Here is an 18611-nt window from a genome sequence, read left to right as displayed (position 1 = left end):
AAAATACTTGAAGACCTAATTTGTCATTAAATATCATTTTATCTTATGTAATATTCTCCCCCCTCCTTTTGGAAATTAAATGTCTTCCTTTACCAGATGCAAAAAGGTTATCAAAAATGGCTTGTTGTGGAAGAGAAATATTCACTACTGATTGAGGCTCAAAAACTACAAAGTAACTGCCTAAAATAACATTCTTATCTAAAAAATGTTACTATTACTTTTTACTGAAAGTATTTCGGCAAGTACTAGATCTTGTTTTTTTTTTTTTGCCCCCAGAACTATGCTATGAAAACAAACATGATAATCTAACAATATCTGAAAGAATTATTTTAGGTCTAGACAATAATATCATACAGAATTTATCAAGCAACATGTATACGTAAACTTCAAAAAAGACCATTTATTTTTACAAAAAAGGTGGACTTCTAATAACACAGAACTTGCACTTCAAATTGTAAATATTCAGACAAATGGAAAGTGAGCCCTACAAATCAAGCCTTTTAAGTTTTAAAATGACAGAAATAAATTACTATTAAGATTTTTCATTTTGTATATTTGTAATATTTACCTCTGGTAATGACACTATAGGTTCAAAATGAATATCTTCATTATGAACTACTTCTTCATCACTACCATCTTCATCTTCACCAACTTTACTGGCTGACTGTGTTCCAAACACAGCTGCTCCAGTATTTGCCCACTGGAAATTTTTATCTGATAAATAAATTAGGATATTTAAACAACGGTATTTTTTTTTATAAGCCTTTAGATGCACTGATAACGTAATCTAAGAAGGAACCTTCAATGCATCTAAAATTCCAACAACGTGACATATACTTACTTCTAGTAAAAGTGTTCAAAATTATATTATTCTGGCAAGTTTACCTCACTTAGTGAGCACACAGTACACTTACACACTTAGTATTGTTTATGCTTGAAGATACAAAGATAATGTCTCTGCCTGAAGTGAACTTCATAATATACGATGTTCAGAAATCAGATTCTTAAAAAAATGCAGTACCTGGAAACTTTGAAAAAACTTAGCTCTGCAAGGTAGTTCATTTCATGAAACTCTTTTATCACCTTAGAAAAACAACTTTTGAATCCAAAAATGCCCTAAAGTGGTCAAATCTGCAAGTTCCAAATTTGCCACAGCAGCCTAAACACGTTTAAAACTCCTCTATCTCAGCTTCTCCCTGGGGTGACTATCAGCATGACTGACAGTACACTATGAGAAAACTCTTATGCTTATATTAATGTTAAAAATAATAACTACAAAAGCCCTTCCTTACTATAACATTAAAATGCAGAAGTGGAGGGAAGGTAGATGAAATTTCCAAACTTGCTGTAACACTGTGGTAAAGGATTAGTTCCTTAAGTTGTGCTTGATCCTGTAACACAATCATTGAAATCTCTCCTCTTGATCTTACCTTTAGAGCCAAAAGCAAAATCCCCAGAAGTACTGGAAGCCAAGTCTGCAAATGATAGCCCTGTGCTACTTCCAAACCCAAATGGAACTGTTTTGCTTTCCACTGGCAAAAGAAATCATAAATTTAGTATTTCATTATTTTTACTGAACATCAAAACCTTACCCAGGACCCAGAAAGAATGGAGGTAGGACCTTGTACAGTACCCGCAGAGGGAAAAATTATCTTCTGGTTACTTCTTTGAAGAAAAGTTACAAAATTTATCTAATTCTGACCTTCACTACTGTTAAGTTTATAGACGCTATTCCCAATGAATACACCAAAAGCATGACAAAAAAATGATTCTTAAAGATAGGATACAGAAGTATCTACACTAAGCCAGATAGAGAAGTATACCGTTTCCACTTTAATAGGGTCTTCTGTAATCTAAAAAGGAGCCCTGGTGGTGCACTGGTGAAGCGCTTGGCTGTTCACTGAAAGGTCAGTGGATGGAACCCACCAGTCGCTCCACAGGAGAAAGATGTGGCAGTCTGCTTCCATAAAGACTACAGCCTTGGAACTCCTATGGGGCAGTTCTATTCTGTCCTATAGGGTCGCTGTGAGTCGAAATGAACGGCAATGGGTTATAATCTAAAATATTCAGCCAAAGGCAGAATTTTAGAAAACACTGTAATTCCAGGTATCCAGCACAGAGTTTTACCTTTGGTATTAAGCTGATAAAAACCAAATGTCTCACTTATAGGAGGTACAGTAACGTATGTCATCAGGAGTTTTGGGGTTTTATATAATTCTGCCAATGTGAAGGTGTATGATCCCTGAAAGTTGTATGCCTTCCTTTTTTTTATGACAATGTATGGGGTTTGAAGTCTGACATACTTTCCTCTCCTAGCATACTAAGACTCTGAAATACCTATAAAAATATTATTTGTGGCTTTTTCAGGCCCACTTCTGAAAAAGTTAGGTTAACAGCCAGTGCACATGTATGCTGTTATTGTGTGCTATCGAGTTGATTCCAACTCATGGTGACCCTATATGACAGAGAAGGACTGCCCCATAGGGTCTCCTGGGTTATAATCTTACAGGAGCAGATTGCCAGGTCTTTTCTCCTGCAAAGCCACTGGTGGGTTTGCAGCTGAGCACTTAACCACTGAGCCACCAGGGCTCCTGTGCACATGTATAACAACAACGATAACAAAAAAATAGCAAACCTGTTGCTGTTGAGCACCTGTATAAAAGCAACAAAACTTAAAGAGACTCCCAAAACCAATTGAGATAAAATGGCAAGGGGGAAGGCATACCAAACATGACCTACTCTAACTGAGTGATTTATCGGGCAAGCTTTAAGGCTGATGATGAAGAGGAGAGACATTTAAGTAGCACCATAAACAATCAGTACCCCTACTATAACATTTCGAAATTTACTTCATGGTTACTTAAAATACTTTGAATATGTTTGAGTGATAATACAATTCAAATAATATTCAAATGAAAACAGTCTCACAAAGAAACATTCCACGTAAGCCAACCACTGTTGTTTATAATCAGGCAGATAGGTCACAGTCACAATGCCTTGTACTTCCCAGTAACCACAACTCTTAACAATACAAATACATGCTTGTTAGCAAGGCAGTAAGATTTTTCGATTATTACTAATTTTTAAGCCCTTTTAATAATTGTTTTTAGAAAGGAATTTTTCAATCTGTAAGAATACATCTTCTCAAACATATAGGTGTTCCTTATGAAATGCATGCCAACAAGGTTTATGTAAACATGTATCAAGTTTTACCCTGACTTGTAGAATCTGCATCATTTTCCTTCTTAGTAGACAAATCTACAGGTTTGTCCTCAGTTCCAGAGGAAATAGGTGCTGAACTAACAGATTTGGTCACAGACTCGGATTCTTCAGATTTATGGAAAAATGGAATGGTTGCTGTAGTCCCACCAGTACACACACTGTTGGTTGTGCTAGTCACTTCAGTCAGTTCCTCACCATGGGATTTCTGGAAAGCAGAAGTCACAAATTACTATGATATTAAATGCCAATTCCCAAAAAGTATCATGTACCATATTTAAAAAGACATTGAGGACTTCCATTTTGGGACAATATGGAGTAAACACACTGCACCCTATCTCTCCCACTCCACAGCCTACTCCATTAAACACCTGAACTGAAACAGATCAAGCCAACGATCAGAAAACTCTGAAAGGTAGATAAAAGAGTAACGACTAAGGATCTTGTGACTCTAGGGATAACCTCATGGTGAGAAAAATGCGTGATTTTTTTGCCTGGGTGCTAGAGGAGCCCAAAAACCTGGAACAGCAATGGTACAGTCAGAAAAGGCTCTCTCTGGCAGGAGGACCAGGAATGGGGGCCAGAGGGAATAGGAAAATGACCCACTGTAGGAATTATCCAGAAAGGGCTTTAATGAATCTATTATAACAATGGAGCCCTGGTGGCAAAGTGGTTGAGAAATCGGCTGCTACCAAAAAAAAGCTCAGCAGTTCGAATCCACCAGCCGCTCCCTGGAAACCCTATGGGGCAGTTCTACTCTGTCGCAATTGACTTGATGGCAATGGGTTTTGGGTATCATAACAATGCTCCAAATAGTAAGAGCAAATACTCTCGAAATGAATGAAAAGATAATTCTCAGCAAAGAAATAGAAGGTATATAAAAAAAGAACCAAACGGGAATTTGAAAACTGAAAACAAAAAATTCTAGAATAAGCTAATTTGCACTAAAAATGAACTAGTTAGCACCTTCCTTGGCATGGTAATAGACATCCTTAGGGATATGTACATATTCCACATTGTCCCCTAACCCCCAAAACCTAGCATACACAGACGAATGAGCCCTTATAGTCCCATTTGTAAAACAAGATTCCATCTTCCCTGGCCATACCTGATTGGTAGACCCTCGACCTGGGAGGATCTAATCTATTTGCAAGCCACTAAACATCATTACCATTCGGTAAGGAGATTCTGAAGTTTACAGCATCAACAAAGGCATGTGTCAAAAGGAAAACAATAGAAATGTTCTTACTTGAGCTTCCTGAACTTTTTGAAGCTCTGATTGAAAGTCTTCCCCAGTTCCATTGTCCTCCTCAGTATCACTGCATACTCCACAGAAAAAAGTAGGTGGAAGCTTTAATGTATCTGCTTTTGCTTTCTCTTCAATTGTTGGTTTCTTTTCCCAAACAATAACACATTCTTTCTCATTATCTGAAAAATCAGTACAACACATGCAAAAGAAAATAAAGAGAAAAGTAGATGAAAGTCCAACTACTCTATAACAATGGTCCTCAATGTAATCTACAAATTATGGACCCAAATAACAAACAAGACCTGTGAATGCGAATGGGGAACAAAAACAATCACGAGAACAATGTTTTTCACCTAATATTTTAAAATATTTTAAATAGCCGTGGACATACTATATAAGTAAACTTGAAAAGTACAGAAATGATTAGATTAAGAAGCTCCTTTTAAATAGATTTAAAAAAATCATACACCCACTCCTCACTTAACAGGTCATTATGCAAAAATCGGCGTTACGTGAAAATGGAGGATGACCACATTGGATCACAAAATGGAGGATGACTACATCATTACATAACTGCCAAATTGCTAGGAATCATGGCCAAGCCAAAATGACACACAACCTTAACCACCACAGCCAGCACTACTCTTGCCTCACACCTCAGAACCTGTTACTTCAAGACTTACATCTTTAATGTGCAAAAAAGGACAGTAGATTTTTAACTATTGTCCTAAATGTGAAATGTCAGGTAACAAGAAAATAAGTGAAAAGTAGGTGTAATTAGTAATTTTAGCTTTACATACCTGCTTGATTTTCTTCTGGTGGCCTACATTTTTCTGAATCATCCAAATATAGTTTTCCATTCAGTTTCTTGACAGCTGTTTCAAAATCTTCATCTTAAAGTATAATTGATTAAAGAATTTCTGTAAGTATCTCAGGGTTTCCTAGCCAAAACCTAAAAATTATTTCCAACTTCACCCTATCCCTCACTCCCCACATCCAAATAGCAACCAGTTTTGCCAATTCTACATCCCTAACATCATTCCTACTTTAGAGTTTTAGTTTAGGCTCTTCTAGTGTTTGGGCTGTTCTAACACTGACTGAGCTCCTCTCATCTCCCTGTCCCCACAACCCAATCTTCTACACCACTGCCAAAGTGATGCTTCTGGACCTTTCTTGATCATGTAACTCCTCTCCTTAAAAACCTGATATGGTAAACAAAGTTTTCTATAATCTGACCTGTGCTATCTCTTCCACTCCTCTAAAACTCCAGGAAAATTATGACTGCTTTCAATTCTCTCCAAACACCTGCTCTGCAAAGGTAACTATCCAATAAATACTTATTGAACACAATTCTTTTGGTCATTACGTTCATTGACTATTTACAGCTATATTTAGAGTAAATATCAGCCTGCACAGACAGCAGCAATATGTTCTAAAAGGCAAGGTTAAAATTATTTAATGATGCCCTCAATTATGAAAATTAGCACGTGGCCAGAATGCTTTTAAAATAACAAAATACTTACCATCCTCTTCTTCCTCACTAACATAATCTGGTTTATTCTTATAACAGAAGAAAGTTGGAGGAAGTTTAAGTTTGCTTGCAAGGGCTTTTTGCTCAGGGGTTGGAGTTAACTCATATACAATGCAAATTTCATCATCTGAAGGAGGATCTTCTGATTTTTTCTTCTCTTCTACTATAACACAAGTCAAAAATTGACAAAGATGAAACTTTTAAAAAGTGTTAACATCAATATTCTAACTGAAAATAAAAATCATAGAACTGATCTATAGATTAAAGTATCATACTGATAAAACGTGCGTACTTATGTTGGACAGAGCTCTATAAAATCACAAATTAGAATGAGCAGCCCTATTTACTGTTCTATCCAAAAACCTTACTGAACATCGAATCTATTTAAAAACAGTAAAACCCTGCTTTTATTCACCATTGAAAATAATTACTATTATTTTCATAATTTTAAAGCGCTGTGCTGCCATAACCACTTCTGGCATGCTAAACAGCAGTTTAGCAAAATACCCATGCATTTGCAACAACTGAAAAAAGTCTTAAAGGAAATCAAAAGCAAAGATTAGTATAATATGAAACTAATCTGAAGCCAACCTTGATTAGTTCCTACAAACAAAGTTAACAATTGCCAAGGACAACAGATGATTAGGGCTGCATATTTCCAAACATGATAACTGGATAAACTTAAGTAAAAACTGTTCTACTGTGGGTAAATAATACTGTAAGAATCTAAGACAATTTCTATGGCTGAAAAACCAACTTAAAAGAATTCTATATACAATCTGTACTGGTCTACAAAGAATTTCTGGATAAAGAAATTCATAAAGCCAGTCATGAAGCATGGCATGTACCAACAGACTACCTAGAGCTATGCTTCCCAATATGGTAGCCTCTAGCCACATGTGGCTATTGAGGACTTAAAACATGGATGGTCCAAACTGAGGTATAAGGGTGAAATACACGCTGGATTTTGAATACCTGGGCTTGAAAAAAAGGAATGTGAAATGTATCATTAGTCATCTTTCATACTGATTAGAAGTTGAAATGGCATTGTGGATATAGTAGATTAAATAAAATATATTAAAAATTAACTTCACCTTTTTTTTTTCACCTTTTTCTTTTTAATGTGGCTACTAGAAAATTTTAAATTACATACATAGCTCACATTATATTCCTATCGGGTAGCACTGCTCTATAGAGAATTACAGCACTTCCCTCAGTGTTAAACCAGCCTTCACTCTCCTTCACTGCAAATGAAAGTTTAGTATCAATTCCTAGCCAAGAAGAGTAAAAGAACATTATTTAAGACACAGATTGTTGTTCCAGTGTTCAGCCATTGACTAGTAATAATGACTTTGATAAATCAGATAGCCTCCCTGGGCCTCAATTCTCTCATGTCTAAGATCTTCATCTCTAAGGTCCCTTGGGATTATGATATTCTCAGTCTTAAAACAGAATACATCCCTCCGTCCTACAGAGATATATTGGTCAATTTGCTTTTTTGGCCTGGGATTCTTAATTTAGGGCTCACAGGGTATGTGTGCAAGTATATGCCCACTTTTCACTTACATTTCTGGAAGACTGCATCCTTAAGAAAAAAAGGTTAAGAACTGCTTTAGGTGGCTATGAGTCAGAACCAACTTGACAGCACCTAACAACAACGAGCCCTGGTGGAGCAGTGGCTAAGCTAAATGCCTTTTGACTGGCGGCATAACTCTTTAATGCTGCGTTTTTTGTTTGTTTGTTCTTTTAACGTACTCGGATGTCACGTTTCTATCACACAACATCGTTCTGAGTTAGCTCAAGGTGGTCCTCACCATTGGCTGCTTTGTATTTCAATGCTCTATTATTATTTTCAGCTCTGCTTAATGAAGACATATACTTTACATAGTCTTTATCTTTTGCCACTAATGTTTGCTAGTATTCAAACATGTGATGGCAGGAGTGTGTACACAATCATGGAACAACAAAGTGTCACATCAGGGCTACTGTTTTGGGCGTGGTTTGAAAAGAGACTCCAATTTTAACAACTACCAGTATATACTGGATATTTTATGTATGTACCACAGATCATTTGTAAAAATAAATGTTGGTACTGGAGTGGCGTAACAGGAAGTGGGATCTACTGCAGATCTTCACGGGCAAGATTAGAAAAATGAAAACTCTAGTGTCTACATCTTGAACATCTCAACTGTGTTACACATTGTCAAACAAATACAGCGATACAGTCCTTGACTTCGGGACTTTCAGTTTTAAAGTAATACCAATCATATTCCTAACTACAAAAACCAAACCCATCGTGTCAAGTAGATTCCAACCCACAGCAACCCTATAGAACAAGGCAGAACTGCCCCATGGGATTTCCAAGGCTGCAATCTTTACAGAAGCAAACTGGCGGCACATCTTTCGCCTGCAAAGCAGCTGGTGGGTCTGACCCCCGACCTTTCGGTTAGCAGTTGAGCGCTTAAACTGGCATTCTTTACATGCACGTTGTAGTGTTAAGTACTTGGTTTCATACAGCCACAGATACTTTGCTAAAGACTACCAGTTGCTTAGAAAATGGATGTCATCTCATACTGAGAATGCTACCTCTATACCTTTGCTCTCAGGCTGTGAGGATGGGGTGCTGGTCCAAAAAGCCATTGGATTAGATTTAAAAAGGCTAAAATTAAACCCTAGAAAATAAAGAGCATTTAATTTTTGAACATTTTGAGAAACAAACTGAATATAATTTTAAAATATGAAAAGCCAGAGTGCCTCGATTTATACCAATCTGATTGTCTCACATTCTCATTTATCCCAATGGTTTCACTCTATGCTCACTTAATAAATGGTGGCAAGACTAACTTACATAAAATTTGAACATTTCAGTCCCCATGTTCTTTGAGTGACAAAAAAAAAAAAATTGAAGAATGAAATTTCCTGGACTTAAAAGAGAAACCCAAATTGATGCTCATGATTCGAGTCCATGAGTCATGAAGCTTTCATAATGTAGTAGGTTAGTGCTCTGCTGTAAGTATGACACAAATACCTTCCAGTTATTAAAATCTCCTGAAGAGCACTCTGTTGCTATCTGAACACTCCTAGGTAAACTTATTTAGGGAGAAAACAAATCTGCTCAAATCTGTTTTAGGTGTCCATAATGTACAAAGCACTGTTTATGGCCCAACTTTATAACATTAATATCCCATAAAGAGTCTCTGTATCAAGATAAACATAAAAAAGAACAACAAAAAAAAGAACCTTCTGCTTAACTCTGAGGACTAAGCACTTACCCTTTTCTGGCGTCTTAAATACGTAGTTAGTGGAGGTTTCCTCCTTTGGAGAGGGAGCAAAGAGAGTTCTGGCTTTGCCATCTGAAGATTCTTCGGTATCAGAGTTCTTCGACGGTTCACATTTGTTAGATTCCACTTTTCTTTCAGGTCCACTCTGGACTACTGAACTAGTTTCACTACTGTTATTTTTCAAAGGTGCATTAAAACTAAATCCAAACAAAGACCCAGTGGCTGAACTGTTGCCAAATGCAAATGGCTTTGATTTTTCACTACTAAAAATGCTTTTAACAGACTCGGAACCAAAGACAAACTTCGGAGGAGAAACCACTGCTTTTGTTGTCGCTTCAGACGTGCTAGATACTTCTCCAACGTCTGAAGCTGCATCTGCTGTATCGTCACCCTGAATTAAATCTGTCCTTTCTCTTGTAGTTTCTTCTAACACAGCTACAGCCATTTTGCCACATGGTGACTCTCTGGGAGTGGTCGAACGAGAAACATGAGGTGTAATCAAAGAATCTTTTTCTTGAGCTATTTTTGCTTCATCAAAATTTTTCTTAAATGAGTCTGCAACATCCTGCAGTTTAAAACGGACAGCTAAATGTTCTACTTTTCTTTCTCCATCTGCAAAATCACATGCTGTCCACACCCACACTCTTTCTGTCCCTTTCATGGTTTGCAAGGTCATGTCTGGAGTTATTCTGTGATTGGCACAAAGTTTTAATACCTGGTCTCTTCTCATCACTATGCGAACTTGCTTGTTATCATAATTCTGTAAAATCTTTATATCGCCAATACCCCTTTCTTTCCATTGACCAACATCTTTATCATACCTATAAAGTTTTGCTCTGTGACTAAAAACAACTTGTTCATTTTCCTCACCACTGGATACTTCGACTAGATCAGGCAAAGGTACAACGGGTTCAAAGTACTGTCCATCTCTTTCTTCTTCTTGAGTAACATCAGATTCTTCATCCGTGCCAACTGAAGTCCCACTCTGATTCAGCTTGGCAGGGGACTTAGACGGACTCAAAGCAGATTTGAAACTGAAGTTAAAGCCTGTTGTTGACTCACCAAAGCGGAAGAGGTTCTTTCTCACGGGGCTACTTGCCAATGGAGAAGCATGTACTGAGCTACTACTTACACTGTCATCCAAAGCATCCTCTCTTAAATCATAGTTATCCCACTCTAACGTAGGCCCAGTGCTTTCAGGATTGGCCTTAATTGCTGTGTCTGAAGCACCGACGGCACCTGAACCTGAACTTGTACTCCCTTCATCAGTAACTTTTGTTTGATCATTTGTCAAAAACGTTTTGAAATCTTTCAGTCCACTCTTCATTTCTTCGGCTCTCTGTATTAACTTGGCAGCTCGGCCAGTATCGACAAGCTTATGAGGAGTTTGAAGTGGTATATCTAATAAAAGTCTCTGACATTCTTCAAATTTCTGCTTGAATTCTTCAGCCAGTTCTGGTGTTTTAAATTTTGCTGCCAGCTGCTCTAGCTTGGCATCACCATCAGAAAAATCACTAGCTAGCCACATCCATGCTCTGTCTGACCCAGAGAGAGGCTTCAGGTTCATCGTAGTGGTTATCCAATGATTAGCACAGACTTTTAGTACTTGTTCTCTTCGCATCAGCATTCGTAGTTTGCCATTGACTTCATTTTTGAGAATTTTTAAGTTCCCCAGGCCCCTTTCTTTCCACTGACTTATCTCAGCATCAAATCTAAATAATTTTACCCTCTGTGAGTAAAGAACTTTTTCATCTTCTTCCCCTGTTACAAGTTCCACCTTTTCAGGCATCTGAACCACTGGTTCAAAATGGATGTCATCAGTGTCCTCAGTCTTGTAGGTATCATGGTCCTTCTCAAGGTCAGGAGAAGTGCTGGCTTTATCAACCATTTTACCACTCTGTGATGAAAATAACTTTTCTCCAGCACCTGAAAACCCCTTGAAATTGGGATCTTTTTTGCCAAATTGAAATCCTTCCCCTGACGTTGATTTTGCAAGATCTGCAAAGCTAAAAGTACTACTAGTCTGACCAAAAATCAAACCACTCCCATTCTTCTGGCTACTGACATCTTGAGCCTGGAAACCAGTGTCACTTTCAGAGGGTTTTTCGTTTTCACTCTTCTCTTGATTTCCTGACTCCTGAATGCCAAATTTAAATCCATCAGCAGACACAGGGATGGAAAAATTAAATCCTTCTTTTGTTGACTTAGATTCATTATTAGAAGAACCCTGAAATGTAAATGAAGGTGTACTTTCTTGATCCACATGTCCAAATTTAAAACCTTGCTCTATACTGCCAAATTTAAAACCTTTTTCTGAAAAGTCCGTTTTAAATCCTGTGCCTACCTGACTTCTAGCCGAGTCATTTAACTTAGTTTTTGTACCCAACGTGAAAGCTGAAGGAGCTTCTGAGGTAGGTTTGTGAGTTGATTTAGCGGCATCACAAGCCACACATTTTAAGGAAGAACTCCCATTTCGTACAGAGCAAACACTACAATCCCACTGTCCTTCCTTCTTGGTGAACACTCCCTCAAATCCACTCTTTGGAACCTTGCTTGTCTCTGAAGAGCCAGGTGCTGGAACGGAAGCAGGCTGATTCTGTTTACTTGGATTCTGACAAGCAACGCATTTGGCAGCACTTGCTTCATTTCGTATTAAGCATACGCTACAATCCCACTGTCCTTCCTTCTTGGTGAACACTCCCTCAAATCCACTCTTTGGAGCCTTGCTTATCTCTGAAGAGCCAGGTGCTGGAACGGAAGCAAGCTGATTCTGTTTACTTGGATTCTGACAAGCAACGCATTTGGCAGCACTTGCTTCATTTCGTATTAAGCATACGCTACAATCCCACTGTCCTTCCTTCTTGGTGAACACTCCCTCAAATCCACTCTTTGGAGCCTTGCTTATCTCTGAAGAGCCAGGTGCTGGAACGGAAGCAGGCCGATTCTGTTTACTTGGATTCTGACAAGCAACGCATTTGGCAGCACTTGCTTCATTTCGTATTAAGCATACGCTACAATCCCACTGTCCTTCCTTCTTGGTGAACACTCCCTCAAATCCACTCTTTGGAGCCTCGCTTGTCTCCGAAGAGGCAGGTACTGGAACGGAAGCCGGCCAATTCTGTTTCCTTGGATTCTGACAAGCAACACATTTGGCAGCACTTGCTTCATTTTGCATTAAGCATGAGGTACAATCCCACTGCCCTTCTTTCTTGGTGAACACTCCCTCAAATCCACTCTTTGGAGCCTTGCTTGTCTCTGAAGAGCCAGGTGCTGGAACGGAAGCCAGCCGATTCTGTTTCCTTGGATTCTGACAAGCAACACATTTGGCAGCACTTGCTTCATTTCGTATTAAGCATGCGGTACAATCCCACTGCCCTTCTTTCTTGGTGAACACTCCCTCAAATCCACTCTTCGGAGCCTTGCTTGTCTCTAAAGTACCAAACTTAAAAGAGGAAGGTGTTGGAACAGCAGAAGTAGGTTGATTCTGTTTCCTTGGATTCTGACAAGCAACACATTTGGCAGCACTTGCTTCATTTCGTATTAAGCATCCGCTACAATCCCACTGTCCTTCCTTCTGGATGAACACTCCCTCAAATCCACTCTTTGGAGCCTTGCTTGTCTCTGAAGTACCAAACTTAAAAGAGGCAGGTGCTGGAACAGCAGCAGGCTGATTCTGTTTACTTGGATTCTGACAAACAACACATTTGGCAGCACTTGCTTCATTCTGTACTGAGCAAACACTGCAATTCCACTGTCCTTCCTTCTTAGTAAACATGTCCTCAAAACCACTGTTTGGAGCCTTGCTTGTCTCTGAAGAACCAAACTTAAAAGAGGCAGGTGCTGAAATGTAACTAGGTTGACTCTGTTTTCTTGAATTCTGACAAGTAACACATTTTGTAGAGTTTCCTTCATTTAGTGCAAAGCATACACTGCAATCCCACTGTCCTTCCTTGGCAGAAAAGGCTGATCTGAAATCACTGCTAACACACTTAGGAAGATCTCCCTGGCCAAATTTAAAGGAAGATGGCTGGACAAATGAAGATCCACTTTTGCTAGGCAGCTTTGTATTCTGGCATGCGATACAGTAGGTTGCAGTAGGTTCATTTCTTACTGAACAAATATTACAGTCCCAGTGACCTGCTTTCTTTGGAGTCAACGCAAACTTATCTTGCGTACTTTCTAGGCCAGTTTTAAGAGTGGGAATGGATTCAACTAACGGTGGGCCAAGGAGCTCTTTATTATTTGGGTTTAGATTTTGGCATGATACACATTTCTTAGCAGTTGCAGCGTTCTTCACGGAGCACCTATTACAATGCCACCAAGGCCCTTCTTTCTTCGCAACCTGAAATTCAAAATTCAAATTTCCAGCATCAGATTTGCAAATATCCTTGTTATCGTGACCTGTGGGTTCTTTTACAATTCTGACAGTCTGGTTTGTTGATGCGGTTACATTTGCTCCTGAGGCTTTTAAAATGCTCTGGGCCTCTTCAAACTTGCACTTAAAAAGTGCTGCTTCCTCCGGAGTTTTGAATCTAATAGCGAGTTGTTCTGGTTTTGGTGACTCATCTGCATAATCAAGAGCATGCCATACAAAAGATTTGTCTGATCCAGCATTTGGGGCCAGTTTCATGTCTGGGCTTATGTAATGGTTTGCACAGATCTTCAATACCTGCTCCCGTCTCATTAGGAGGCGAATTTTACCAGATGTTTTATGCCTTAGTATTTTTACATTGCCAATGCCCCGTTCCTTCCATTCTCTGGATTCTGTATCAAAACGGAACAATTTTGCACGATTGCAAAAGAATTCTTCCTCATCTTCCTCCCCAGTTTTTACTTCAATCTTATCGGGGAGAGGTACCACAGGCTCAAAGTGAGGGCCATCATCATCTTCATCCCCATGGGCACTTCCTCCATCTGCTTCATGATTCTTGCTTGCTAACTCTGGAACAGGTGTCCCAAATACCGATTTCCCCGGACCATGGAATGTAAACATATCATCACTTCGGCAAAAACCTGAATTCTTTTGCTGATTTGGCCCCACGTTTTCTGTAAATGAAATTCCAGACACATTTTTGCTTCCAAAATTGAATGTATTCCGAGGTCCAATGTTCTGACCAGAAATAGGTTTTGGTCCACTATAGCCATCTCCCTGCAAAGGTTTATCTGAAGTTAGGAGCCCTAAGAGGCTTTCACTGCTATTGTAAGCTGTAGAAGAGGACTGCGTTACAACCTGTGGTGAGGAAAACGTGAAGTCACCATCATTTGATTTGAAATTTGAGTTAAATTTAAAAGGAGTTGGCTGTGTTGGCTGTGCTGGTGTTGTTAAAGATTGCCTTATTCCTTCACCTGGAATGGGCTGAACAAAATTACATTTTCCAAATTCTGCAGATCTTGAAGCGGGAGCTACAACTGGAGGTTTTGTGAAATAACCTGGTTCTGGCAAAGGTGGATTTGTGCTTGTCTGCGGAACACTGTAATTAAAGTAATCATCGCCCCTGGGTGATAAAATTCCTGTTGCAGGAGACTCAAAACGCAGCGGAGGACCATACATCTCTTGAGAGAACATACAAGCAGATGAGCTTTGCACTGGTGGTGTGTGCATCTGTTGAGGATAGGCATACATGTGCTGTTGGGGTGGAAGCCTATTCATGCCATAAACTGGACCCTAAAAAAAAAAATAAGTTAAAATTTTTGTAGATTGTCTGCAGAAATTATAGACAACTAGACACAAACCAAGTCTCACAAAACTCAAACATGAGTATTATTAGGTAAAGAAGAGATCATCAAGGTATGTACCACATTATTTTGAGAAAGCAACATAACTACAAAGACAATTTCAGTTTATAGTCCTTCTTGGCATATAATGAAAACTGCCCTGATTATCGGCAACATCTTAAAAAATCTACTTCTGCTACAATAAATCCACAGGATACGTATCTTCTTCATTCCTAAACAATATGTCAAATGATGTTAACAATAATGATGATGACGATGAAGACTAACATTTATCAAGCATTTACTAATGTGCCAGCTGGGCACTGTTCGAAGCATTCTACGTATATATTACCTCATTTTAATACCACCCAATGAATTAAGGTATTATTACTATCCTCATTTTACATATGAGGCAACTAATGTATAGAGATTAAGAAATTTGCTCAAGGTCACAGTAAGCAGAAGAACCAAGGTTTAAAAGCACCCAAACCCTCTGTCTTCAAAGCTCTCACACCACTATTTTAATATTGGGTCTCAATCCATAGTTATATAGCCACACGTCAGGCCTATAACTACTTATTCACATAGTGGTTGAGAAACCTGGGACATTCCAGTCCTATTTCTGCTAAAACAGAATAATGAAGGGTTCACCACCATCCCCCATTTAAAATCTGCACTTAAAATAACACAAAAATAAGGTGATTAAGTATAACTGCTATATCTGGAAAGAAATTTAAAATGTCCATTCCTGAGCTACATATAAGTACGAATACTCTACTATTCCTTTAGTTTCTCTGAAGAAAGCCTAAACAATTAAAAGGAGATACAGTCGATCCTCATTATTCACGGATTCCATATTTGCAAATTCGCCTACTCACTAAAATTTACTTGTAAACCCAAAATCAAAACCTGCAGCCCTTGTGCAGTCATTTGCAGACACGCACAGAGCAGTGAAAATTCTGAGTTGCCCAATGCACACTTCCAGCTGAGGTCAAACAAGGCGACGCTCTGCTTTCAGCCGTCATACTATAAAAAGATATCCTTTTTGCAGGCTACTTAGCGCCACTTTTTTGTGCTTTTGGTTGGTGATTTCGCTGTTTAAAATGGCCCCCAAGCATAGTGGGTGAAGTGCTGTATACTGTTCCTAAGCACAAGAATGCTGTGATGTGCCTTATGAAGAAAATGTTAGATAAGCTTCATTCAATCATGAGTTAGAGTGCTGTTAATGAATTAACAATGTATGTTTAATCAGGTGTCTTTAAACAGAAACACACATAAAGGTTACGATACTGATCAGCTGACGAAAATGTTGTGACCAGAGGCTCACAGAAATCTAACCCTGTATTTGCCCGAGGAGCAATGGTTTGATATTTGTTAATTCAATGTTTGCGGCAACTTTATAGACCATAACTACCACGAATTACGAGAATCGACTATATTTATTAATGTATAAATTATTCCTTTGTTACCTTTGTGGGAGTAACATTAGCTGCTGGTCTGAGAAGATACTGGGAATTATATGCTGGTGACTGACTATAATATGGTGAAGGGCCAGTAGTTGCAACTAAAAAAAAAAAAAAAAAAAACAAACAAACAAAAAAAGAAAAGAAAACACTGTTAAAAAGTCTATACTACAACAAGACTATCTAGGTAGGCAAAAACTATAAATACAAAAGCAATAGAAGTCAAAGGAGTATTTAACTACATAGATTTTTAAACTTCTGCACATCAAATACATCATAAAGAAGATTAAAAACAAAATGACAAACTAGGAAAAACCACTAAATAGGACAAATGAGAAATAGGGGAGTAGCACCATGGTGGTCAGCAAGAATAAGTGCCTCGTAAGCATTAAAAAGGGAGCCAAGAAGAAAAGTGGCTGGTTCATTTTTTAAGAAAGGCTGGTATGATGTGAAAGCACAGTCATATTCAACATTAGAAATACTGGAACGCAAAAGTCACAGGGACTGAAGGAACCAAAATTCACCTGATAATCTCAAGGGCCATGTATTTTAAGTGAGCCTTGAAAATCGGCAGATTGACAAAGTTGCATTTTGTAAACTGAAACTATTACTGAGGATGTTCGGGTCAAAAATCACCTTACAACTCGTGGAAAGATCTCACAAGTGACACAATGTATTCCTTGGTTTGTTAAGAAATAAAGAAAAGCACAGTACGATTGACACTCATGTCGATATCAAGGCTATTTTGCTTCATCTGTTTTATATGAGTAAAATGAGAAACAAAACTAGAAGATACCCATGATGGCAAAACTACCTACAGTCATTTGCTTCATCTGTTTTATGAGGTTTGCAGAAAATAAAAAAAGCAGAAGACCTTTTATACCTATTGTGGAAGAAGAAACAGAAGCTGTGACCCAAGAGACACCAAACAAAGGATTCCAGAGAGCACTGAAAAAGAACTAGAGAAGACTAAAAGTCTACTTATCCCTACCATGGCATTACTAAGGAAAGTCAAAACTGCTGAAGAAGCCCAAGTTTAAATTGAGAAAATGAATGCAACTGCCTGCTGAAGATGGGTCTTTTGGAAATATCCGGGTAGGAGATAGAGAATACAGAACACACTGAACAATATAAGCCAAGAATCTGAGTCCAAAATGTAACTGATGACCAGTGACTAGGCCTCCTATCAATAATTAACAGAAAAAAACAAAAAGAATAAAGAGTTCTTATGTGCCTATTAAAAATACTCTAGCTGAAAACAAGCACAATATGAACAGACAGTTCAGGAAGAAATATAAAAGATTATAAAGTGTTAAGCATAACTTGCTGTTGTTAGCTTCCATCAAGCCAATTCTGTTAGTGACCCCATGAGCATAAATAGTAGTAAACAAATGAAATTTAAAAATGGGTACCATTCTTACAAATTGGAAAAGGTTTTCTGTAAACCGATACAAGTCAACACTAGCAAGAGAGCAATAAGATGGCACTATTAGACACTTATGGTAAGAGTGTAAATTGGTATAGCTTTTCTGAAAAGCAACTTCCCAATGCAATTGAAAGAACTTTTTAAATACCCGAGAATCCTAGGGATGTGTCCACAGTACAATTTATAACAGCAAAAACTGGAAACGAAATAAATAAATAAGAGAACAGAATTTGTAGTACTTCCCTATGATGGAATACCATGTACATTGAAAGTATTTTTGAAGGATATTTAATAGAAATATGCTTAGAGCTTAAGGTAATATTTTTAAAATAGGCTGTATCATCTACATACAACATGGTAACAATCTCATAAAACATTCTTCATGTATACAAAGAAAAAGAACCAGAAGGAAATGCTCCAAAATGTTAACAGGACTCTAGTTGACAGAAAGAGTTGATAGAAAGGTGGTTATTTTTTAGTTTTCTTTACAGTGTTCCATACTTCTGAATACTTCCTAAAAGCACATTAATCTATGTTTGTAACCACCTTATTTTTAAAAAAGACAAAGATCATTTACTTTCATTAAGGAAAAAAAATCATGAACACAAAAAAAAGATCTGGGCTCTCTTCCTTTCAATGCCACAAAACTGCTTTGTGACCTTGTCAAGAAGTCATGTGGGGTCTCCATTTTTCTCAAATGTAAAATGAGGATGTACTTCAGTACAGT

At 38.1% G+C, this 18611-nt stretch overlaps 1 protein-coding gene across 7 annotated transcripts in view; it reads right to left on the bottom strand.

Moving 5' to 3' along the window:
- LOC100662857 (E3 SUMO-protein ligase RanBP2) overlaps nt 1-18611 on the bottom strand; it is a 62824-nt gene that overhangs the window by 1785 nt on the left and 42428 nt on the right. For 2 of the 7 annotated variants that reach the window (XM_010593586.3, XM_064268603.1), the window contains 8 exons: nt 16465-16559; nt 9272-14945; nt 5992-6162; nt 5269-5361; nt 4469-4647; nt 3214-3427; nt 1431-1532; nt 569-714 (listed from right to left, as the gene is read on the bottom strand). In XM_010593586.3, coding sequence (XP_010591888.3) covers nt 569-714; nt 1431-1532; nt 3214-3427; nt 4469-4647; nt 5269-5361; nt 5992-6162; nt 9272-14945; nt 16465-16559 — 6674 coding nt within the window. Of the gene's footprint in view, nt 1-568; nt 715-1430; nt 1533-3213; nt 3428-4468; nt 4648-5268; nt 5362-5991; nt 6163-8593; nt 8672-9271; nt 14946-16464; nt 16560-18611 lie in introns of those variants that run through there. The other 5 variants (XM_064268606.1, XM_064268601.1, XM_064268602.1 and 2 more) reach the window with 5 other exon arrangements.

The sequence above is a fragment of the Loxodonta africana genome, chromosome 15 (assembly GCF_030014295.1).
Source record: "Loxodonta africana isolate mLoxAfr1 chromosome 15, mLoxAfr1.hap2, whole genome shotgun sequence".
NCBI lineage: Eukaryota > Metazoa > Chordata > Mammalia > Proboscidea > Elephantidae > Loxodonta > Loxodonta africana.
Note: the sequence above shows the minus strand (reverse complement) of the source record. Positions and strands in the feature narration are given on the sequence as shown.